Source organism: Leptodactylus fuscus, chromosome 5 (genome assembly GCF_031893055.1).
Source record: "Leptodactylus fuscus isolate aLepFus1 chromosome 5, aLepFus1.hap2, whole genome shotgun sequence".
NCBI lineage: Eukaryota > Metazoa > Chordata > Amphibia > Anura > Leptodactylidae > Leptodactylus > Leptodactylus fuscus.
The window spans coordinates 52,704,586-52,730,117 of NC_134269.1; the positions used below are offsets into that span (position 1 = coordinate 52,704,586).

Genomic DNA, 25,532 nt, shown 5'->3' on the forward strand with positions numbered 1-25,532 from the left:
CAGATAGACCCAGTTCTTTACATGACACTAGGCTTGGTGTATCCTGTGTGTCAATAATCCCAGGGGATTTAGAAAAGTGAACTTTAAGTCTAAGTAATCTATATAGCCTATGCATGTCTAGGTCATGTTGAAAAAGGTCAAAACCGTATATGCCGAAAAAGGCCTTAGGTATAGTTATAGGGAGCATCGAAAGTTTATACAGTATTTTGGGCAACAGGTAAGTCTGTAATATAGTTTTGCGGCCAAACCAAGAAACCGAGAGGGTAACATATGAAGACAAAGATCTCTTAATGTCCTCTAGTAGTGGTGGGAAATTACGGGCATACAAGTCTGTAGGATCAGAGGTGAGACGTATACCAAGATATCATATGTCTGAGGCGGCCCCCGCAAAGGGAGTACGCTGTTTCAGTATGTCAACCATAGATTTAGACAAAGTAATATTTAAGATTTCTGATTTCGAGAAATTGGTCTTGTACCTCGATATCAAACCAAATTCTGTCAGTCTATCAACTAAAGCAGGTAAGCCATCCTCAGGGTTTGATATAATAAACAGGATATCATCTGCGAAAGCCGTGGTTCTTTGTCTTTCACGGATACTCCTCTAATCCTAGGATCTTGGTGAATAGCCTGAAGGAAGGCTATTCATGTCCCCTCCATCTCTGCCCCCAGATTCATGTCTCCTCCATCTCTGCCCCCAGATTCATGTCCTCTCCATCTCTGCCCTCAGATTCATGTCCCCCATCTCTTCCCCCAGATTCATGTCTCCTCCATCTCTGCCCCCAGATTCATGTCCTCTCCATCTCTGCCCTCAGATTCATGTCCCCCATCTCTTCCCCCAGATTCATGTCCCCTCCATCTCTGCCCACAGTTTCATGTCCCCCATCTCTGCCCCCAGTTTCATATCCCTCCATCTCTGTCCCCAGATTCATGTCCCGTCCATCTCTGCCAATGACACGGAAAAAGCACAAGTCAACTGAATCAAACAACCAATCAGATCAGTTATATATAAAAATATCAAAAAGTTTTTATTGAAATATTAGGTAAATAAATACCACTAAAAACAAATGGTACAGCAGGGCAGATGGATATAGTTATCAATAATGTCAAAGCTTTGTTATGCCAGTAATAGAGAATACCCACTGAGTGGTATGCACTTAAGTGTAGACACCCACCCACAATAAATCTCTCACATAATCACAGCATATACACATCAGTGTTATTTGACCCTATAACTTACAGGGAACAATGCAAGAAATATCTAAAAGAGAGTCTGAGAGGTGTAGTAATCTCTAATAACTATAACGCCATGGAGAAAGTCATAACAATACTACTGCATGTGACTATACATGTCTCAAATCACACATCACCAGGGCGAACACAAAGCCAGACCCAATATAACAAATAATGACTGTTTAGATACCTGCAGTCATGTTACTTCAAAGTAAAAGATAGTCAGCCGAACGTCCACAGAAAAGATTACTGACAAGTAGAAGGACCACCCCTCCATCTCTGCCCCCAGATTCATGTCTCTACATCTCTGCCCCCAGTGTCATGCCGTCCTCTCCTTCATCTGCCCCCAGTTTCACGTTCCACCTCAGTGTACACATTACACTTACCTTCTCCTCGCTCCCCCGCTCTCTCTCCACGCCTCTCTCTCGCACACAGTTGTAAACGCGATGTGACATCATCACATCGTGTCTACACAGCCAGTAGGTGGCGTGCAGCGGCGAAGCAAGGAGCTGACCTGTGACAGCTCCTTGTTTTAGTCGCGTATGTGTTCAACTCAGATCTGCGTCCTCTGGACACAGATCTGAGATGAAATCGGGACATACCTCCCTCCAACCGGGACCGCGGGACATGTCACCAGAATTGTGAATGCCCCGCGGAAATCGGGACGGTTGGGAGGTATGCATCTTTACAAACGGATAGTTAAGGACAGGCAAGGAGTGCAAAAGAACGCACCCGATCGCCATTTAAATGAATGAAAAGTGTCACGGACACAGCTAGTGTCCGCTGCTAATGTCCGTGCGAGATTTTGAACGCACATAGGAGCAGACAATGACGGTAGTGTGAACACTCCCTAAGTTACTTCATGTCATTTCTTCTATTATACGCTGTAATGAATAAAAGGGAGACAGTCAAAATACACATGATGGCAACAATGATGACCAAAATGAGATGAGCTGTAATGTGAACATGCTGTAAGGTAGGTAGGCCAGGTTTGTATATATACATATCACAGACAATAGACAGATATCTGAAAGATTTCATGCAAACTCCAGGATGTGAAAGCAGGACCAGGCCCTGATGTCTGCAACCCTGGTAACTCACTTAGGAAATGTCCTAGCAACCCTGTGAAGAAGTAGAGGCGGGGCCATGTTGCCATAAGAACTGGAGCAGGACCCTGAACTACGTCATTGACTCGCCCCGCCCCCTCAGGAGGTTCCCCGTAGCAAGGCCCAATCCCCGGCCTAGACTTCTACTTCCTGCCGACTGTGTGCTGTCTGCGGCGGCTGTGTGTCGTGGAGCATGGAGGGCTTCTCGGAGGAGCTGGTGAGCGCTCTGAAGGAGGTGGTCAGCCACAGTAACTGGCAGTGTGTCGGGGACAAGGAGAGGTTTAAATCCCCCTGTACTAAGTAAGAGCCTGGTAATGTAGATACTACGGTGATATGTGACTGCTGCACCACATGTGTAATGACTGCTGACAGATGGCTGGCACTATGGGTATGTGTGCCCACTGTACAGGAATGGCATTCAGTGTAATAGCATGAATGGAGGTATATATCATGTATATGGCGCTCTGCGTAGATTTTCTGTATAGTGTCCCCCCTCATGTCCTGATAAAGCCATGTTCACATCTGAATCAGTTACATCTGTCACACATGAACATGCCCTGAATGTATGACTTTTCCCTCAAGCAATGTCAGGCAGAAAATAATGGATACCCAGCGCACCCCATTATAGTCATTGGGGCCCCCAGGATCTGTTGTTGTTCATCATTTAACAAATCTGTTTCATTGCCAGAAGAATAGATTAATCAATGCAAATGTGAATGCACCCTAAGCTAATAGTGGTGGAAAGCAGATTGGGTGATGTTAGGATGGATTGTTTAAAGGGATTGCCCAACTCCATTTTATTATTTCAAGGGGTTGTCCAGAATATACAGGGATTTTTTTTGTTTTTTGCAAGAAGGCCAGGGATGGTGAAAAAAACAAAAAAAAAAAACTCACCTGGGACTTATTCTAGCAGAATTCCTTGTCTCACCTGACAACTGAGGCCTCAGTGACCTAAGGAAAGGAACCAGGATGTCACTCGCATACGACAACCCCTTTATTACTTTGGCCAGGGGTATAAGCTATAGAGGGTGCAACAGTCTCCACTGGACCCTGAAGGGGCTGCAAATTTTCCAGTGTCACATTAAATATATCACTATTCTAAACGGCAAAAGGTAGTTAGAGGTCAAATGATAGGTTTTGCATTGGGGCCCATGAGCTGAGGCTAAGGAGCCCTTAAACATAAAAAACAGTACTCCCCTCTCCTGGGGCCTTGGGTCCCAGTAGCAGCAGCTCAGTTCATCTGTATACAGGTCCCCTGGCTGCTATCACCAGTGATGTCCTGTTTGTGCTAGGGGACATGACAATTGGCTGTTGTTTATGCCATTGTGAATAATGTGTGGGGTAGTTGTCCCATATTGACATACCCTGATAGATCCCTTTTTTTAAGTGATCGATCACTGAAAAAAGGATGTTATCATGATCTCTGCGCCGCTGTCCTGCTTGGCGTTGCCTGTGCGCTAGTTTCCCAATGCCTAGAGAGGCATGTCACATACTTATCAGTGGCCATTCCAGGTATTGAGAGACAAATGAGAACCATTAATAAAGCACACAAACCTTTTAAAGGAGCTCTGTCACCAGAACTGGACCTATCAAACCTGCAGCACATTCACATAGCAGACTTTCACTTAAAGAGGATCTTTCATCACTTGGGGCACATGCGGTTTTATATACCGCTAGAAAGCTGTCGGCTTTCTGATCAGTGCCCCAGGCAAAGAGATATCGGTGCCGGTACTGTAGCTCTTCACCATCAGAAGGGCGTTCGTGACAGTCAGTCAGGAACGCACTTCCTCACAGTAGCATCTATAGCGCTGTACTGTGAGAGCGGGGAGGAATGTCTCCCCAGTACTTGTCTATGGACGAGTACTGTCAGAAGGGGAGGGAGGCATTCCTCCCTGCTCTCACAGTACACCGCTATAGGCGTTGCTGTGAAGAAGGTCGTTCCTGACTGACTGTCAGAAAACGCCCTTCTGATGGTAAAGAGCTACGATACCAGCACAGATCGTGAAAGCTGACAGTGCGCTGAATTCAGCGCACTGTCTGCTTTCTAGCGGTATATAACACCGCATGTGCTCCAAGTGGTGAAAAGTCCTCTTTAAATAAAACGCTTCCCTGCCCCTTCTAGATCGCTTCCTCTGCTCTTGAGATCTTATCTTCACTTTAAATGTGTTCTTTGGAGGAACAAGGTAGTCACCATTGCTCTCATAATAACAAAGAACTACGCGACCCAGTGCCCTGGAACGCCCTCCCTCTATGATCTGGTCATCATCCATGGCCCACTTTGGATATTGGAGCATGTGCACAAGGCAGTGGAAGAGTATCGTTGGGATGCGGGGTGTTCCTCACAGCCCAGCGATGATCCTAGACTGTAAGGCTGCCATTTTGAGTGTGGAGGCATGCTGACTGCACCGATATCTCTAGCATCGGGGTGCATACTGGGAAAGCTGACAGTGTGCTGAACTCAGTGCACTGTCAGCTTTCTAGCAGTTTGTAATTCTGCACATCTCTGAGGACGTCTGAGATCCTCTTTAAACAAACCCTCTGTTCCATTCATTATGAAAAGGGAGCCGCGCTTATCTACTTATTTGGGGCCATTCACATCATGTTTTGGTCATCAGTTTAACTGATCAGGTCCAAGTAACTGATGCGAAAAATGGATGAAAGTGGATGGAGACTGATGAACTGTAGGACAAACCCCACTACAAAAAATGGACAGAAACTGATCCGTTTTTATTTAACATTGACCTTTTTATAGAAAGTCATGTCATCTGCGTTCATCTGTTTCTCACATCAGTTTTTTTTTATATTAGCAAACTGACCAGTTAAACTGATGAAGAAAACAAAGGAAACCCATGATAGGTGCCCATGTTATTAGGCCAGATTGAGTGATGTGCTTGTTATTACAGCTTACTTGTACAGACATATTTTCTATAACATTTGCTTTCTTTTTTAGATTATATTCAGAGGATGGAGAACATTTGGTCGTAATACACACACATGGCAAATTTTATGCCATGGATTCGGCATGTCCCCATGAAGGTATTCTATCAGATGCTTTGTAATAGTGAGAGTGTTTTCTATAAAATAAAGAGTTATGCGTTCCATATTTTTTATAATTTAATAGTGGGGAAATCCACATAACTCTCCTGCAGCTCCATTCGTATGTGTACAGGTCTTGGGCTGTTTGTGCCAGGTGACATCTATAGCCAATCACAGGCCTTCGAAGTCACCTCTTCACAAACACAAATAGCGTGTCACATGCTGTTTGTGAAGGGGTCACTGATGAGACCTGTGATTGGCTGCAGAGGTCGCTTCTCATACACAGGACGTCACCGGTGACATCAGCTGGGTGATCTGTATATAGATGAATGGAGGTGCAGGGAGAGGTGAGTACTGAATTGTTAGGTTTATCGCCCTACTAGCATAGAGTCAGACAACTCTATAAGGACCTTTTATAGAACTTTTAGTCTCTTTTCTTATTAGGATATTATTGCTGCAGGACAGTTTAATGTAAGGATTTGTTCAGCCATTAGTATGTTTGACTGTATACCTTTACATATGTTCAAACTGTAGTGGCATGTAAAGATAACTGCACCGGAACACTCCATACAAAACCTATACATTGTGTTCAGGGAGTGAGTGGGATGGTGCTGGACTTAATAATAATAGTATTCATGCAGTGCCTGCAGTGAACTGCTGGTAGGGATCAATGAGAATTCTGCTTCAGTTACAATTAGATGGTATCATGGTAATAATAATATATTTTAGTTCCTGGTTGTATAGTGTCGACGATTAATGTAATGGTATTTGTCCTCAACCACTAGGTGGGCCATTGGAGCAAGGAGACATAGAGGATCTGTGTGATGGGCGACTGGCATTAACCTGTCCGTGGCATTACTTTGAATTCTGCTTGGATGATGGCTCTTCTTCCTCTGGATTGCAGGTCCAATAATCCATAGTTTTCTATTGATACAGCATTAAACGTTATAATATTTTTATTTTGTATACAGGATAGCATCATGTATAGCAAAGATTACAGACTCTGTCCTGATGACCAAACTATGGGTTACTATCATAACATGGCGATGCTTTAAACAAGAACATCTATAACCTGGATCAGCAAGCTTTGGCAGCTCAGCTGTTGGAAAAATACAATATCCAGCATGCTCCATTCACTTCAATAGCAGCTTCAAGAGCACATGAGCAAGTGTGCATGCTGGAAGATCTAGTGCCGCAGCTGTAATGCTGAGGATGCTGATCCCTGATCTATGAGATACCCAAAGAGTAACTATTTGGTGCATTGAGTCCCAGTGTAAGCCACTGAATCAGAGTCTGGGGAGGGTAAGCGATCCGCCTCATGTTCCGGTCCAAAATACGGGTAGCTGCAAATCCACTTTGGATTAGGGCCTAGTCGGGAGGGAGCGTCTTCAGGCGTATGTCGCAAGGCAAATCCGCCTGAAAGAATGAGCATGTCGCTTCTTTTTCCGGAATGGAAGAACTGACCGGCTCCCATTGATTTCAATGGCCTCAAAATCCTGACCAAAAAACTGTGTGAACTTACCCTTACAGTCCCTGCAAAGTGGATCCCACCCACACATTGTGGGAAAATAAGCGCAGCAGACACGCCGTGATTTCCAAAACCATTGTGAATAGGACTGACTACAGATCTCTGAGAATACCACTGTTGTACAGGAATGAAGTAAAAGGAGACACAGTGCCGCAGAACCTTCATTTTAAAGGGGCTCTATCACTAGGAAAAGTAATTTTTAACTAATCACATCTTTGCATAGCCTTTAGAAAGTCTATTTCACACTTACCTTTTGTATGTAGATTTCCTCAGTGGTTTCTGAATAAGTCCGTTTATATTCATATGCTAATTAGACTAGTGCACGATAGATTGTGCACACCTCTCTCTGCTGTTTCCTATGGGAGACTGCTGATGATGATGACTCGCTTCCTGTTTGCTTCACACACATAGAAGATAATAGGAGAGAGGAGGCTGCTGGGAACTTCCTGTTCTGGCTGGAGGCTCATTAGCATATGAATAAAAACGGACTTATTCAGACACCACTGAGGCAATCTACATACAAAAGGTAAGTGTGGAATAGCCTTTCTAAAGCCTATGCAAGCATGTGATTAGATAAAAATGACTTTTCCCAGTGATAGATCCCCTTTAAGGATCATTTGGGGTCCCAGAGATCAGGCCTGCAATGATTATAAATTGATGGTATATCCTAGCTATTTGACATTACTTTATTAGTAAGAATAAGCCTTTAATGCAACAATTCAGAAAATTATTTATTGAGGAAGTGATATTTTGTAAGGAGTAGCACTGGGCAATAAATCTCAAAATAACCAATAGTCCACTCCATTAATGGATGTGAACGCGCTCAGTTATTTCGCATCTATGACATCATGTCTCACACTGCCATTGGCTACAGGATATGTCACTAACTGTATACTATCCAAACAGGATTACTGATATGTGAATAACTAAAATTCAGTGACATGGTCTTGCATATAAATAAGGGGATATGGCATGTAAAAGTGGCGTTCCCTAAAATAATTGTTCATTAATCAAAATCAAGGTAAAATAGTTAATTAATTGATGTAGGTCATAATTAGCCAGATTTAGGAAAGAGCCACTATTCACAAAAAAAATGATAAAACTCTAGCAACTGGGATAGACGCTAGGCCAGGCTGCTTCCTTTATCTGATTATTGTTTTAAAATTTATTTTTCTAGAATCAAGTGTATGAAGTGAAGGTTTGTGAAGGGAAAATTTATATCCAGACTCAAAATGCATTATCCTTAACCCCTTGGAAGAAAACTCAGTCTAAACAGCAGGGTATGACTGTTTTTATTGCATTTTATGTTTTGTTTATAGAATTTCATGGCATCTTAAGGGCTCTTTCACACGGGGCAAGAGGGGCGGATTTTGACGCCGAATCTACCTCAAAATCCACCCTTTGTAGACCGCTAGCGTTCTTTTTTGAGCTAGCGGTTTGTTCCCACTCGCGCAAAAAAGAAGCGAGCTGCCCTTTCTTCAGGCGGATTCCGCGGCTGATTCAGTGCAGTGCACCGGATTCCACGGTGCCCTGAACCAGCATCCTGTCGCGGCAGCTGCAATGGAATATGTTGATGTAGAACCCCGTGTGAACTAGGCCTAAGGGGTTGTTCAAAAATACTCTCCCATCTATTCAGACATCCGGCCTGAAGAGATTCTGACGTCCAGCAGATACCGCACACCAGTCTGGTTAACTAATATAGCCCCCTGTTCAAGATATTTGCTGGGCATCAGCCTTGACAACTGCCCCAGAGATGCGTTGGCATCTCTGAACTCCAAATGTCGAATATGCTTGGCTAAACCCTTGGATATGTCAGAATCTTTTCCTTTATCCTGTGCTTATAGAAAGTCCCACTTCCCGCCCACATAGTAATATCTTTTCCCACATACATACCTACAGACGTAACAAATCTTAACATTACTTGATGTACAGATGTAACAGAGTTAATCCAAACTAATGCAAATGATTACACTGCCGCAACGTGATATCTTATCACAGAAGGCAACAAAAACCAAAGAAAAGTCATTGTGAAAACATTTTTCAATGACTTTTCCTTGGTTTTTGTTGTCTTCTGTGATAAGATATCACACTGCAGCAGTGTAACCAATTTCAGAAGTTCAGGTTAACTCTGTTACATCTGTATTCACAAATCAGAAAAGAATTTTGACAAAATTTCCCCTTTAACTGAGCAAATAAGTTTGAAGTGTAGTTTTTAAGAACCCTAACATTGGGTTATTATGTGTTATAGGAAGTATTGGAGCTGCTGGGAGCACACAAGCCATAGATGATGAATGTTCCTTGACTTACTGGGCCAGCAAAATCCTCTGCACTCCAAATCCAGAAGAGAAGGTGAGGCTACAAGTGTGGAAGATGTGCTATAAATTGTAGGAGCCAATTGGTTGTCTTTAGACGTGGATGTCTATGTAAACAGATCAGCATCCATTTGCATCAGTTTTTTGCATGTACTAAACAGATATCAAAAAAATAAATAAAATTCTCCCTAGGCTAAACTGACCAATCAAGTACAAGAATTGTGGAACTCAGGAAAAATTACAGAAATCGGACACACTGAACCCCCTGCCCAGCCAAGCCGCAAAGAGAACCTCACCATAGTGCAGCCCGGCCGAATCAAGAGAGGCAAGGGAGGCACGCTGGTAAGACTTTTTTCCTTTCCTCTTTTGCTTCTGAAAACTTTGCCATATTGGCAAAAGCCTGTTTGATATATAGCACATTAATATTGGATTTTTGTGACTCAGTGTATTGACGTGCTTTAAACAGATCACGTACAGCTTACTAAAGAGTGATACATATGGTACACAATACAGAGTGTTATATACGGTAGTTGAGGATTCTTATCATGCAGGTATTCAGTATAGACACTGGTTATATATGGGCCTTTTGATTCTGTTACAAAAGTGGAAGTTATGTCATGTTGTTTAGAATAGGAATGAACACAAATGGAGTTGTATGACTTTGCTGAATCTGATGAATGTTACACTGTAATTATACACTGGCATAACACTCCGTAATGTGCCATTGTTGGTAATTGTTCCCCCTTATTACTCATAACAGGGTTTTATGTATTAAAGTTGTGTGAATACATTCTATGTTTACAATGGAGCCGTGTGCTGGCCAGTAAAAAAAACAACAACCAAAAAAACTGGCTAGCACACGGCTGTGAAACACTGTTATATGAATAAGCGCTTAGCCTAATGGCACACCTTTCGGGGGTGTGTGTGTGTGTGTGTGTGTGTGTGTGTGTATATATATATCTATATATATATATATATGTTATATAATAGTGATATGAATATTTGAATGATTAGTGTATGTTCTTCCATGCCCATGGTAAACCTGACATGTTTTTACAAAAGATTCTGCTACAGAAATCTGAGGCTGACACTTGTAATTTTGGTAGATCTGTTCTAGGATCCTTGTCATTTAATGGTGCAAATCCATAGGCTTTACATCTACAGTAAATCCTCATCAAATCCTGAATGTGTTAGCAGGGAACAAAACCTCTATATCTAATAGAAATGTCTCTATTCCTTCTCAATCATGACAATATATATTCACAAAGTATCAGTTCGCAGAGTAGTAATTTAGAGCATACTCCTAGTTATAAACAACTTTTCTATGTAAATAGTACGTGTAAAAATAAGAAACTTCATAATAAATCTTATTAAAGAAATCTGTTTTCTTCTCCACATTGCAGGCAGTTACTTTCTCCATATTAGTCTATGAAGATGGAGGGGATATTAGAAAATACACTCAAATAATTGCTGCTTCTACATTCTGCCATTTCTTGTGTTTCAGCAGTGCCATAGTAATAGATAAGGGACTGATAATGCACAGAATGAGGCATTTAAGGAGCCATCAGGAGAATTATCCTCTCCCTCCCCATCCCTATGTGTGAGGCTTAATATGCAGAATAATATAATGTAAACAAGCAGTCAGATACGGAGCAGGAGTGCAGCTTAATAAGTCATTAACCCTTCTCTTTGCATAAGTTTTCATGTTTCATATATATATATGTTCCAGAATAACTTAGTAAACATGAAAACTTATATATATATATATATATATATATATATATATATACAGTATATATATATACACACACACACACACTCTCTCTCTCAAACATATAGATATAGTGTGTAAATATACTCTTTTTCTGACCATGTATAAATTCCCCTCATATGTGTTTTTGGACGGACAGATTATTTTACTTTAGAACATTTTATACATTTTAATTCCCTTGTCCAGAATATCCACAGAACTGTCTGGTCATCATGTAACACTTATTAAATTTTGGTGGAACGGTAAGTATTTGAGTTTCCATAGTAACACAGAATTTGTTTGCATAAAACACATTCCAACTGGCGGTTCTGACAAAAACTTCTGGATCAGAGTCTTACATAAATAACTTCAGCAGATAAATCACCTTTTATGGCTTTTAAACTAGTTTTGTCCTTTGGAGTATCTTAACAGAGTATATTGTGGAGTGGCTTGACTAGCATTTCCCTAACATAATAGACTTCTTTTTATCCAGCACCAGTGCGATTTCATAGATACTGGATTATCAGACAGTTTGCGCCAGATTAATGCTGGGCCCCATGTAGCGTAAGCGCCACAATTTTCCACTGCAGCAAAAAAACGGTTCGTTTCACATTAACTGCAAAATGGATGATATTCTAGCTAATCCCATCCACACATTGCAGGAAATTATCCGCAGCAGAAGTGCTGCGTTTGGAAAAATGCTAAAAATACCTATTGTGAGAAGGTGACCGGCAGAGTGCTGGAGTCTCACTATAGCAGCCCCAGGTTTCTAACTTATGTGTGGTCCCGTGTGGGTCTTAAGTAGGCTTCAGCCCAGGTGCGGGTCATAGGCTCATAACTGACCCATGAAAGGCCGAAGAGCCTGCACTTCAGGGCAGATCCAGAGAGTGAGACGAGGCGTTTGGGCCTGTCCTGTTACTCTGTGTCCGGTGAGACTGTGCTCATTTGTTTGTTCATGTGGCTGTTGGTAAAAATAAGCTAACTATACGTGTGACTTACTGTTTAGTTAGTAGCTCAGACGAGCAGGATTTTGTTTCTTACTGTTTTGCCGAAGTTAATGCTGTATTTTGTTTTGCTTATCCTGTACCTGACACAAAGGTTTATTTTTTTTTGCTGTGTTTTTGTAAATAAACCGTTTTTTGCTGCAAGATTTGTGTCCCTGTCTCTGACTGGTTGGGTCTGCACCACTGCTGCTACCGAGCTACCTTCCCCACACTACAGAAATGCCGGCAGTTGTTATATAGGTATAATGGAAGCAGAAAGCTTATGTAAAAAGTGATGTGAGAAAAAAAAATGTATTTTTCCTGCATTGCTTTTTGGCTGTGGCTCACTATGTAGGGACTTAGATTAAAGGGGCAGACATTCCCACCCAATGTAACATTAGCTGTGGAGAGCCACACTGAGCTCTGGATGGAACAATTGCCAAGGCCATGACTATTGTTCTTGTGAGAGCACTAACCTCAGAAGTTACTGTAGTGTCCCATGTGTTTGGCTGGGCAGTCATGTGATCACACATTGTAGTTTTCTCTAAATCTTGTTCTTCTGGCATTTTTGTAACCATTATTCTTTATGTTCGACTCCTAGGCCAGTAGAATAGCATTGCTTCACTCCTTAGCAAATATCGAGCAGTGGGCAATAGACCTGTCCTGGGATATCATTGCTCGCTTCGCCACCTTTCAGCTACAGACGGGTGAGAAACTTCCAAAAGAATTCTTTTCAGATTTTGTGAAAGTTGCTGGAGATGAAGCAAAGGTTTGTCCCTCTCATTATATAGCTAAAGATCCTCCCTCGTTCATGTGACACCCATAATTTTTGGCGACATGTCTTCCTCAGCATTACTGCTTGTTGGAGAAGCGACTTGTAGAGCTGGGCAGTCATTTTGGAGACCTTCCTGTGCACAATGGTGAGTGTTATACTAAGAACATGCTATAGTGTATCAGTGAACACGGCAAATAGTTTTTGTGCAGAGACCATTATATGACCATAGGTCTCTTTACCTTTCTAGGCTTGTGGCAGTCTGCTTCAGATACAGCACATCACCTTCTAGGACGTCTAGCGATTGTCCATATGGTCCATGAAGCCAGGTAATAAACTGGATAGCCTCCCTTCACTACTGTAGTGTCATGTACACATGTAGTATGCATTAACACTTGTTTTTCTTCTGTTTTTAAGAGGTCTAGATGTCCACCCTCAGACTCTGCAAAGATTTTTGGCGCAGGGAGATGAAAGTTCATCTGAGATATTAGAAGTTATTTACACAGACGAGATCACCCATGTGGCAGCGGGCATGAAGTGGTTCACTTACATTTGTAACATGGAGCAGCGGGTGAGAGACTTAGAATTCTTCATGAAGCTTCCAACACACTTTTACACTGGTGTTTTTTTGTTTAAAAGGATGCAAAGGACCTGAATGTAGTCCACAGGATGGGTGATCAGTATCAGATCAGTCAGGGTCCACCAGAAATCACTTCCCCCCTCCCTCTTTATGTGTGGGATTGTGTCTCCATATTTACTTTGAATTGTTATTGTGTTGCTGTTGTTTTGTCGATTGTTTGATTTTATGTTAAGAAAAATTTGTTAATAAAAATTATCTGATTTAAAAAAAGAAATCATATACTAGGTATATGGCCATAAGCATCCTTGCTCCTGTTAAAGTGAATGGGAGCGGGGCTGCAGTTCCAGGCACTACTGCTACACTGTACAGACCAGAAGCTGTATACAGTGCACGGAGCTCTGTACAATGTACTGGTGGCTCCTGGAACTGCAGCCTTGCTCCCCTTCACTTGACTAGGAGTTCGTCTGCAGTGCACTGGCATCCCGTCGTGGCTTTCTGCTCCGGATTAGGCCCATTGATTTGGGAGGGTGTTGTGGCAGGGCGGACGCCGTGGCTGAATCAGCTGCGGGATCCTCCTGAGGAAGGGGCAGCTCGGGAACAAACCGCTCACGGAAAAAGGAAATGACCGGCTCCCATTGATTTCAATGGGAGGCAGCAGGATTTTGACGCGGATTCCATCTCAAAATCTTGACCATTTTGCCCCGTGTGAACTAGCCCTAATCAGGACAAGGTCCAAGTTTCGGACCCCGATTTGACCTGATACAAATTACTTATCCTATCTTGGATTTTTACCATATAAAGAAAAAAAACGAAAACCATTTGGTAAAAAAAAAAATGGCATCCCAGAGCATATTGTGTTTTGGGGGGAAAAAAACACCACAGGAATCAAAAAATGCCAGGAAATGTAAAATAAAAAAAAAAATCAGTAATTTGTAATTTATGTTTAATTCCATGAGAAAATAAATACTGGGAAAAAAAATGAAATGTTTCATAGTAAGCAGTATAACATTGAGGTATCTCTACAAGTATTCCAACTACAGTTAAAGTTGTTTTCCCATGAATATAACCATTTTTAAATTTGTAGATGATTAAAAGTTAACCGATTCTGCAAATATAAGTAATTAAAAAATTTGCAGATTTGAAAGGATTTTCTCTAACTACCTTGTGGTCACAGTCTGTTGTCTTGATCGGTTGCCAGTGGATACGACCAGGAATTCAGAACTTTTCTGAAGTCAAAAAATGAGCCATGATTTCCTTATTGTGGCCGAGATATCTTCTCATACAAGTATGTCCCTGCCTGATAACCCGGCTACAATAAGAAAATCATGGCTGGATTTTTGACAAGTCCCAGACCATAGAAAGTTTCTGCATTTGTGATCATATCCATTGGTAACCAATCTAGAAAACAGACTGTCACCACTAAGATAGTTACTTACTTATAATTGCAAAAATGTTTAACTTTTAATTATCTACCAATATAGATGTGATTATGTTCATGGGAATACCCCTTTAATACTTGGCGCACACTCCTTGTATATCCCAGTAAAAGTTTTGTGCCTCTGGCTTTACCATGGTTACAATACGTGCACAGGTAAAGTAAAGGATACAGGGTTGCTCTGTTAAAGCCATTATGGGATTTATGGGGTTTCCTTCAGATGGCCATAATGTAGTCAGTTTATTTTGGGGTCACAGATCACAGCTGGTGAGTTCAGGGCTTTGGACCCTAAATGTAATGTAAACCATAAAATGCAGCCATGTAAAGGTAACCTAAGAAACATGTATTTTATAAGTACACTATCTGTACTGACCATCTTTCTCCCATTAGGACTGCTTATCTACTTTCCATGAACTGGTACCACTGTATTTCAAAGGATACCTAAAACCTCCATTCAATACAGAGGGCAGGAAATCTGCAGGGATGTCTGAAGAGGTAATGTGTAATAATGTGACCGAACTTTGATTTCCAAATACCCCTTAATCTTAGACTAGGTTCAGCTTCCACTCTTGGAACTATTTGGGCATGCTTACACCGTGCGTGTTTGCAGAGGAGATACAATGCCTGAAAAACCTGAACCAGGTCCTAGTTCTTCTGGCACACATTTTCCTGCAAGCGTTAAAGGGCTGCTCGGGGAGTTTTTGTTACTTACTGTCCTGGTTCTTTGTGTTGAACCTCATGCTTCCAGGAGGGTTTCAATACCAGGTCATGTGATTGCAATCGGCTCCCATCTCCCTCCTCATTGTAATAGCTAAACCAGTCCCCATATACATTTAATACTATTGAACACGAGAGAAGGGCGCTTTGTGCTTAATGCTGGTTCTGATCATCTGACCTGAAGTCAGAAGCAGCCTGGAAACCCAAGGTGCAACACATAAAAAAATGCAGACAGTAAATAATAAAAACTGTAATAAAGTTCACGTTCTCAGGAAAAGAGAAATTACATTCTTGATAGTTTCTGTGAAAAAAAACACTGGTTTTGTGTGGATTCAGTTGGTGGTTGCTGACATAAATAGGCAGAAGGCGGCATTTGTGCCGAATCATGCGCTGGAGTGGACACACTGGTACCGTATTTTACGGACTATAAGGCGCACTGGACTATAAGGCGCATTGCCCATGAGCGCCTTATAGTCCGTCTCGGTTCATATATAAAGCGCATCGGACTATAAGGAGCAGTCCGGTGCGCATTATATGTTATTGAAAGCGGCGGCACGCAGACTTTGCCAGCGGCCGCTTAACCCCCGCGTGCAAACCGCTTCTATTGGAAGCGCTCGGCAGGCGAGGAGTTAAAGGAGCTCTATCAGCAAAATCATGCTGATAGAGCCCAACCGTAAAAGTTATATTAAACTACCCCCCCCGTTTTAAAATAAAACCCTGAAACAGAATGTGAAACTTACGGAGCGGTGCAGGGTGGGCGGGCATTCAGGCCTCCTCTTCCTCCGATGTTCTGTCCTCCTCCTCCGGCGCTCGCGAACTGATAATGGCCTGGGCGCATGCGCAGTAGCCGTAGTAGAAGCATTATGATATTGCATTCCGTAGTGTGCATTCACACTACGGAACGCCAGCGTGTATCACAGCCGTACACGCCGGCGTTACAGCAGGGCTGCCGGACACTTCCCATTCATTTCTATGGGAGCCGGCATGCGAGCGCTCCCCATAAAAATGAATGGACTGCTTTTTTCCATTCATTTCTATGGGGAGCGCTCGCATGCTGGCTCCCATAGAAATGAATGGGAAGTGTCCGGCAGCCCTGCTGTAACGCCGGCGTGTACGGCTGTGATACACGCTGGCGTTCCGTAGTGTGAATGCACCCTTACGGTGCCTTTTATGTATGTATGGAAGCAGCACACAGACTTTGCTGCCGCTTCCATCCATATATAAGGCGCACCGGACTATAAGGCGCACTTACGATTTCTGAGGAAATCGTAGGTTTTTATGTGCGCCTTATAGTCCGGAAAATACGGTATATGATTCTGTTTATTATGGGTAGGCATTAGTTTAGCATGTATTACTTGGGCAGTCAGCTCCTTTACTGACTAGTGAATAATATGGGAGAGATTACTAGATGGTTGGGCCAGTTTTACATAGATAAAACACCAGGACTCTTCACTGCTTTACTGAGCTACTAGGGTTGAGCGATCGGGATCGGAAAAGATCGGATCCCAATCGGCTAAATTTCATGATCGCGATCAGGTTCCGATTGTGCCTAAAAAAGATCGGAACGGAATTCCGATCCCAATCGCTCAACTTACCTGCACAGAACCACTGCCGCTTCATGTTGTTCTCGCTCTTCTCTCTAATTCACACGCCTGCAGAGCACCGTGCGTATCCCCGTGGCTAGTGTTACTGATGCTGGGAAAAGGTGGGGCTTGTGGCTTAGGAGTGTGTGGATGGGTACTGGGAGGAGAGACGTGAGTGATGCACTCACGTCTCCCCGCCCACACTCTCCTATGCCACAACTGGAGGCACTTGAATTAGAGAGGGATAGAGGAGCGAGAACAACATGGAGCGGCAGCGGTTCTGTGTGCAGGTAAGTGTACACCAGGGGGGACTAAGTAGCCGGGTGATTTTTTAATCGCTACACAGCATGGAGTCCAAAAATAGGAAAATATAAACAAAATAGGAGGGAAATTGTGTCTGGTGTCACTGAAAAACTTTATAATATAGTTTTTCCTCTCCGTTACGGTAATTTTTATTTTGTATGGTGTCGTCGGGGGTGGGGGTATAACCTTTAATAACAGCGTTTTATTAGCGTATTATTTATTTATTTTTTATTTTATTTACATTTTTTTAGAACTTTTTTATTATATATTTTTTTTCAGATGGTGTCCCCCCATAAGGTGATAAGAGACCTTTGGGGACATCTGATCACTTATTTTTTTGTACTGGAGGCTGGTTTCTCCTATAACTGGGGCTACTACATTTAACCTCAGTTACAGGAGGAATACAGCCTCCTGCACGCTGCTATACACAGTATGAAGAGCTGATCTGAGTCCTGTAGGACCCAGCAGCTCTGGCAGGACACTGCTCCCAGCGGATCACGTGTCCGCCGGGTCAGAGGGCAGCTGAATTATGGCCATAGAATTGTGTCCATAGCGGTCTATACAGCGCTCATTGAGCGCTGTAAACACAGCGATCGAGAAGGCAGGGGAGGTAATAAATCTGCCCTGTCTTCTCTCTAGGAGCTCCGGCTGAAGTTACAACCGGCTCCTATTGAAAGCAGCTACACGATCTCCGTACAGCTGCTGTGTTCTGATGGACGTACAGGTACGTCCTGTCAGAACTAGGCAACCACTTCCCGGACGTATATAGTCTATGGGCGGTCCGGAAGTGGTTAAAAAAATCCCACTGACTTGTATTAGGATCGGGTTCAGATGGAAAATGATAGGAAATCGGATTTTAAAAACTATCCTGAAATCTCAAGATCGGCTCAACCCTATGAGCCACACTTTCAATCACTGAAAGCCCAGATCTAGAAAAACTATGGAATATCAGAGTGCAATGACTATGCAACAGTTATATGTATATGTTATATCCGTCTGTTTTGTTAGTTTGCATACTTACGGTTTCCTCTCTTGCAGTGGTATCTACCCTTGGTGAAACCATCCTGAAAGAATCCTCAGAGCTGCCATACATAAACAGGGATATCTGTGCTTATTTTAAAGCACGCTCTTGCCTCCTGCTGCTTCTTCACGGCTGGCACGCCATTTTTACAACACGTTACAAAGACTCATTGCTGGGCAATGTGTAGCCAAGGATACAAATGGATTTTAACCTTTTTTTTTCCTAAATTAAATTTAAAAAAGTAATTTTTATTTTATTAGGCTCACTGTATATACTGTTAAATGGGTTATGCCACAAAAATTATTTATCCTCTATTCATAGGATACAAGTTTAAATTGCCAGTTCTATGGACGTGTTCCCGCTCCATCTGATGTCAATGTGAGCATCAGACGTATACTACTTGACTGTGTTCTGCGCTCCCACTGAAACGAATGTCATGGAAGGGGGATGGTGGTATGTCTTAAATAATCACTACATTCTCAATGGGAGTAAACACCTCCAATCTCAGGATCATGTGGGGTCTTAGCATTTGGGTCCCCATCTATCAGAAATTTATTTTCTATTCTATGATAGGAGGATAATTTTTGCGCCATAAGCAATATAAAAAAGCTTTTAACATTGTGTTAAAGGCAAGCATCACATAGATCGCATTACTTGTAATGAAGGATGTCGCTGCATTCTTTTAAAAGAAACATTTTATTAAATTACACAGAAAATAAATCATCTTTACAGTTCAATTGTCTTTTGTAATTAAACACAATGAATCTTACTAACATGGCACTGCTGCCAACAAATTGCTCAAAAGGTTTAAAAAAAATAAAAAACCTCTCCTGTTAGGTTGCGACATTTGTAGATTTCTCATCTACTGTGCTGCTGTAAGTCACAGTCTGTTAGCTGCAGATGAATACACAGTGGCTAACACACAGTTAGTATTTCAGATTCTGGGCACCCCAACCAATTTGTTTCCAAAACAAAAATAAAGTCTTAAGGATGCAAACAATTTTGCATGAGGACATGCAGTAATCTTCCCAACCAGAGTGGCACCCCCTGTTGGAAATCACTGCTCAGTCACTAAAAACAGTGGTCACCTGCTGAGTTCCTGACCACACCGCTCCAATAGAGGAAAGTGGAGCTACCATACAGGAATAAGTATGGGATTTTATCACGTGCTGACCCATAGAGAACACCTTATCACCTAGCCATAGGACAGTGATAGCAGCATATAGTGATGGTAACAGTTTCCCTGTGAGTCCTAGAAAACACATTTAAAGCAATGCAATTCATAACTTAATTTCTGTATAATCTGTCTTTATTACACATAGTTGCGATGATTTGTGTCACTCCCAAGGTCTCCAGTCTTCTTCACGTATAGCTCTTTTGGATATTTCTCTTAGGCACTGTATTTAGTTTCATTCTGCTTCATCTCTGCTAGCACCCCATACTCCCTGCAGATAGTGATCTTTGCTTTGGAGTCTTTGATTTTGGTGGAAGATGAAGCGTGTAGAAGCGGCACTCCTCCAGTGGAATATCAGATTTCTTCACAAACCAAGGGTGTAGGTAACCATTATAAAAATCCTTAGCAGACATTTTTTTCCTTAGTTTTATAGCCTTGATGCCAACCCAGCCATCCTGCCAACACAAAAAGGCAACAAGTGTGCATAACTGCAACACAAACCGGAAATCACAACTTAAAGGGACCTTTCATGTCTTCATGAAAGTCTGGTTTTATATACTGCTAGAAAGCTGACAGTGCACTGAACTCATTGCTGACAGTACTCTAACATAGCATTGTACTGCCAAAGGGGTGTTTGTTGCCACCCAGCAATTATGCTAGCCTGTGCAGAATGCACTTCTGACAGTGGGGAGATATCAATGACGAAACTAATGGCTCGGATATGTGCCCTGGTGGCCGCAATGCCGGAAATTCATCACACTGTTGGCTTTTTAGTGGTGTATAAAACCGCACTTTCATGAAGACATGAAAGGTCCTCTTTAACCATGTAAGTAATGCTATCCAATTTCAGAGCTTCTCCAGGTATATCAGTATTGGTTGTAGTGTACATTAACACACATGAATTTCAGAAGACAGAAAAAAAAAAAAAATTGGTTTCTGGAAACTGAAGTTGATTTAGCTGCCTTTTCTGAAAATCTGCACCTTATTCATTTTGATGGGAGTTTTAGGAGACCTGGAGAACAAACAGCACAAATCTGCCTCCCATTCATTTCAGATAGAAATTGAAACTGATTTTGAGGTGGAATCGTCCCCAAAATAAGCTCTAAATTCATGGATGTGAATACACCCTACTACGGTGGCCATAGACAATTGGCTGAACCATCTACTGCGTATGAAGTGTTCAGCTGACATTCGCTCAGCATACTGATTTTCTATATGCAGATCTTTTTACCTTGAAGACAGCAGCTCATTCCCCCTCCGCATCCTGTTGCAGCTAGCCGCACAGAGAAGTCACATGGCGGAAATGGTTTCTGCCGTGTGAACTTACCCTTAGTAGTCAGCGCCTCATACAGGCATATTAAAAGGAAAACAATAGAAGTATGTAGTAATACAAATATTTTGCAGGATACCTACTACATACCTTACAACATACCACCATAATCTGTGGTACAGGTAGATACTGAATTGAGCCTGGTAATGTGGGAAAATCTGCAGAAACAAAGTGAGGAAAGTCATTTTTTATTTTCTTTCTATAGGCATATGCTTGAAGACTCTGGTACCTTAAAACCCCCAAACTAAAACATCGCTGAGCATACACAATAAAAAAAAAAGAAAAAAAAAGCTGATTTATTGCATGTTTTTTTCTACACAGTATAGACAGACCTGAAGTGATTAAAGAATCCGAAACTTCTACAAAGTCGAGGAGTTTAATAGGTGCACCCATCCATACGGCCTGTAGCGGCATCTGTAAGAAATCAGACAATTAGTTTGTATTGAGAACTGAAGTAAAAGATTATGCTCTGTATACACATCTAGTTTTGGACTTACAATGGGGTATTTCAGACAAGGAAAATAGTGCTGCAAACTATGCTATGTTTACTTATATAGTTCCATCTTATTTCACAGCGCTTTGCAGATAGTCAACACTGTCCATATAAGTCACATATATGTCCCATAGGAAAGGAAAACTGCTAAGCATACAGGATTAAAGTCATGTAATGGCCAACAATAGCGCTGCATAATACTGATCACAATGCGTGAAGTATAAAAAGTGGTCTTATGCTCATAAGCATGACAGAAGTCTGCCATAATAATACAATGCTGTAGATATTGTTACCACAAATCCAATGGCACGTTCAAGACGAATGATCTGATCTGGAGTTTGTTCTGCCCACTTGATGCAGCTCATGGAGGTGGTTATCTTAGGTCCTAAATAGATTTAAAAAAAAAAAAAAAATTCATAGAAGTAATCTCATTTTCCTGCATTGCCAGAGGCTTTCACCGGTACTGTATGGTTTGTTATTAGCCGCACAAGATGCCTAACACTCTTCATTAAGGGGTATACACTGTGTCACTCACCAAATGTTACTCCCTCCTTTGGTTGCTCCGTCACAGTTCTTAGATGTTCAGGTAAGTCTTTCAAGACTGATATAAGCTGCAAGAGAAGACAACAATAAAAATTACACCCAGGTGTTTATCAGGAATCTAAAAAGCAGCCGCCTTCTTCACAAGACATCATTTACCCTTTACCATTTGAGCCCCCTTCTTGGACAGCACAGCTTCCAGCTCCTTAGAGGTGCACTTGGGAGGGACAGGATATGGTTCCTGCATCACTATAGGACCCACATCAAACCTAAAAGAGAATTCATTTATTAGCCAAATCTTCTCAAAGTCCAAGATCAAAACTTAGAGTGTCCCTCCAACTCCATTCCTCAGGTTGATCTGACATCAGGTGTGGAGATACGATAGTGTATGCTAGATGGTATAGTTACTGAGGCAACTATATGGCAGCCAGGCGGGTAATCCACAGATACTCTCCAGGTGTCATATAGCTGCCTTTGCAACTGAAATGGCCAGCTTGCACTAGCATCGTGCCCTATGTCAAATTGTATGGTCTTATTTTGACAGCTGTTCTTTATGGTATATGCGCATTCTTATTCCCCTCTCTCCATATAAACACAAATGCACTTCTGTACAGAATGTGCATATATGCAGAGTCAGAAAACAAAGTTGTTGGACAAATTAAAGTAGCGTGTTCACACTGCAGCTGTCTCTTAGGTAATAGGATATTCTATTGATTAACAGAATTATCAATATCAATGTCCTATCCTTAGGATCGTCTATCAATACCTGATCATTAGTGGACGGACTCCCTGTACCCTTTAATAAGCTGAGTGATTGGGCAAGTCCCCTTCCTTGTTTACACAGACATAGTACTGTACCTACAGCTTTTTTCCATATGGAAAAAATTGCAGCTTGCCCCGTTTCAGTCTGTGTTGTGAAGGACACGGGCTTGGAGACATTTGTCTACAATGTTTTTAAAGTCTGTCTCCTCCACTGACACATAAACTTCTCAAGTGAATGATTTCACATTTGTTCATGTAATCCTGCCTTAGCAACATCTCTCTGTAAGTAAAACATTCAACCCGCCATGACTAGAGCCTGACACTCTAACTCTTCCTTTCTCTGTCTGCCATCAGAGACATGACAGTTCTTTGCTCATATACACACATGCATTGTATGGTGCTGCTGTTCTATACCTCTTCGGCCTGATCTGCATGATGGTGACTCCAGTCATCTTGTCTCCATTGAGTACCGTGTGAATTAAGGGAGCTGGACCTCGCCATCTGGGAAGGAGGCTGGGGTGAACATTTAAGATCCCGCTGAAATAAATGAATAGAATAAGTAAAGTTCCAAATAGATTGTTCCATTTCATATATCATATATATCATCACTTACTATGGAAACTTTAAAATGAGGTCTTCACTGAGGAGGCGCCCAAAAGATGCCACCACTCCAACATCAAACTGGTCACATGGGCCAATGTCAGGCCATTCATGGAATGGGATTCCTTCTTCTGAAGCATAATTCGCCACTGGAAGACCTCTGGGCAATAAGGAGGGCAGCGATACCACCTCTAGTCTTCCAACTACTTCCTCTTGTGCCTTGCTGCTTTGCCCATGGAAGACATATAGACAGGTGCAGATTAATAACAGGACATCTCCCATTGTATATGCTCCTTACATATGCATACCTGTATACAAGGGCTAAAGCGGACTATACACAGAGATAATAGTCTGTTATAATCACGCAGCGTAAAGTAATCGGTACTGACAGTGCCATAAAGGTGCATGTCTTATTTCATTGGGGGAGACTTTCATGTGACCTATGTCTAATAGGTGTATTTGGCCAGCTTTACATATGTGCTCATAATAAAGCCGTATTCACATGACCGAGTTCCACCAACAGAGCACAGGGATGTATATCCCGAACTGAACACGGCTGTATGAATAGAGTCCACTATATCATACTGCCCCACGGGCCGGAAACGCCGCAATTTGCCCGCCTAGGAAATGCTGCAGGACAAATCGTGCCATTTTATAGTAACTACAAAGTGGATGGGACTCTTGTGAATCCCATGACCAATTTGCGGTAAAATCTGAAGAGGACATGCCGCGATTTCCAAAACCAGAGCGGCATGTCCGCGCTGCAGATTTTTCCCGCAGCGTTTTATAGCTGCGGGTCGTCCCGTGGGGCCTTAGCCTTGAAGATTTATAGCATGTCCACAGAGAACCTTATAAATGTGAATCCCACATCTGAGACTTGCACCTTTCTCCAGTCCTTTGACCCATGTTCCATCTGGTGAGGTGAACGCTAGTTGCAGCATCCTGGCAGAGTGTGAATGGCGATGTGACCATACAAGTGTACAATTCTCTGTCTATTCCCTGTTAAGGGAGTCAAAGAAACAACCGAGCACCCATGTTCAGCTTACGCTCATAAATGGAAGTGAAAAGAGCAAAGAATATGTTTGGCCACCTCTCCATTCACTCTGGATGCTGCAAATAGTGGCCACCTCACCAGACAGGACGGGGATCAGGGGTGACTTTTTTAATACAGAGGACACAGTACAACCAAGATTCAATGAGAGCTCAGTGACCATGTATGACACCTGTAGTAGTCTGTGCACATAATGAAGCAGCGTCAGTTCATATGGCAGACGGTCACTGGATGTTTAGTACTTGAACCACTTGCAGAAGACATTTCTTACAAGAGATCCATCAACCAACGAGACCTCACTACCGCCCCCTGTGTTAGCTATGCCCACAATACAGCCGCCATCTTTACCTGTACTTGTTCAGGATCTTGAGACATTCTAGTGCAAAATCATCTGTGCCGAAGAACTTGACATTCCAGGGGGGGCGTGTCCGACCACAGGAAGAGTCACTGGTTGGTAGTCGGCGGCCGCAGCTATACCGCCGCACATGACCGCAGCCCGGACACTGGAGGACGCGGCCATAGTCTGACAGTGCTCGGGTCTGGTAACCTGACGATAACTTCTCCAGGTCACATCTCCACACACCGGGTGTTTTCCAAGACGTTCCCCGAGCTCCTCTATGCCTCAGCCGCGGCTGTGTGTTGTCCCCTACTACCACATGTGGCGCAGTCCTCTCCTCCCTGTCCCCGCCACTTGTTACAAGTCCATTTACTGTATGTGCTCCCCATATGCGAATCCCGGTTGGACAGACATGCTCCAGCCGGGACAGCGCTCTCCACGGCGGGATATATAGACCCATAGTCCCGTATACTAGCCAGTCACATCAAACGTGTAGTCAACCTTCCGAGCCACAGCATCCCATGGGCGCAGCCATCTTTGCCGTGTGGTGCGCTTGTAAAAAATGTCCGCCTGGAACTACAGCGGCAGTAAGGTTCCTAGGAAGCGACTGTACAGCAGCCTGAGAGTGCTGACTGACAAATGTTCCCCATAGTAGTTCATTCTATTTTATTTATCTTAGTATGTGCATGTTCTCTTAACCGCCATGTTAGGTGGGGAGACAATGTAGTTTTTATATATGGGGTTACTCAGGAAGTCCTGACGGTCCCTGCCCATTTATTATTATGATTTCTGTATTGGTTTGGCCCCCCAACCATTTACACAGGAGCCAAGGGGCTCACAATTGTTTATTGATCAGCTGCTGAGGTGATCAGGTCGATGGCACGTTACC

General features: G+C 42.6%; 2 protein-coding genes across 4 annotated transcripts; one reads left to right on the forward strand and one right to left on the reverse strand.

Moving 5' to 3' along the window:
• Window positions 1-2,436: 2,436 nt before the first annotated feature.
• Window positions 2,437-19,076, forward strand: RFESD (Rieske Fe-S domain containing). Of its 2 annotated transcripts, none has more exons than XM_075273175.1 (12): window positions 2,437-2,553; window positions 5,287-5,372; window positions 6,158-6,276; window positions 8,078-8,180; window positions 9,149-9,249; window positions 9,405-9,554; window positions 12,547-12,714; window positions 12,796-12,865; window positions 12,968-13,046; window positions 13,135-13,288; window positions 15,123-15,227; window positions 18,374-19,076. In XM_075273175.1, the coding sequence occupies exons 2-12, from the start codon at window positions 5,348-5,350 to the stop codon at window positions 18,401-18,403; spliced, it is 1,104 nt and encodes a 367-aa protein (XP_075129276.1). In that variant the 5' UTR covers window positions 2,437-2,553; window positions 5,287-5,347; the 3' UTR covers window positions 18,404-19,076. The 2 variants fall into 2 exon arrangements, with proteins under 2 accessions (XP_075129276.1, XP_075129275.1); XM_075273174.1 differs by having other exon boundaries at window positions 2,443-2,636.
• MTFMT (mitochondrial methionyl-tRNA formyltransferase) lies at window positions 19,034-25,184 on the reverse strand. Of its 2 annotated transcripts, none has more exons than XM_075273167.1 (9): window positions 24,655-25,184; window positions 23,269-23,478; window positions 23,070-23,192; window positions 22,060-22,162; window positions 21,889-21,964; window positions 21,647-21,738; window positions 21,193-21,274; window positions 20,951-21,018; window positions 19,034-19,985 (listed from the first exon to the last, which is right to left on the reverse strand). In XM_075273167.1, exons 1-9 carry the CDS (start codon window positions 25,101-25,103, stop codon window positions 19,785-19,787), a joined length of 1,404 nt encoding a protein of 467 aa, XP_075129268.1. In that variant the 5' UTR covers window positions 25,104-25,184; the 3' UTR covers window positions 19,034-19,784. The 2 variants fall into 2 exon arrangements, with proteins under 2 accessions (XP_075129268.1, XP_075129267.1); XM_075273166.1 differs by having other exon boundaries at window positions 23,269-23,481.
• Window positions 25,185-25,532: the final 348 nt, after the last annotated feature.

What these genes read in the sequence shown, in the direction of transcription:
- RFESD (XM_075273174.1), top strand. Translation starts at nt 2,530, where the DNA reads ATGGAGGGCTTCTCGGAGGAGCTGGTGAGCGCTCTGAAGGAGGTGGTC. An exon ending in CTTCTTCCTCTGGATTGCAG is followed by an intron (nt 6,277 to 8,077) that starts GTCCAATAATCC and finishes TTATTTTTCTAG; the next exon opens with AATCAAGTGTATGAAGTGAA. An exon ending in AGACCTTCCTGTGCACAATG is followed by an intron (nt 12,866 to 12,967) that starts GTGAGTGTTATA and finishes TTACCTTTCTAG; the next exon opens with GCTTGTGGCAGTCTGCTTCA.
- MTFMT (XM_075273166.1), bottom strand. Translation starts at nt 25,103, where the DNA reads ATGGGTCTATATATCCCGCCGTGGAGAGCGCTGTCCCGGCTGGAGCAT. An exon ending in CCAAGAAGGGGGCTCAAATG is followed by an intron (nt 21,965 to 22,059) that starts GTAAAGGGTAAA and finishes CTTCTCTTGCAG; the next exon opens with CTTATATCAGTCTTGAAAGA. An exon ending in GGATTCTTTAATCACTTCAG is followed by an intron (nt 21,019 to 21,192) that starts GTCTGTCTATAC and finishes TTGTTTCTGCAG; the next exon opens with ATTTTCCCACATTACCAGGC.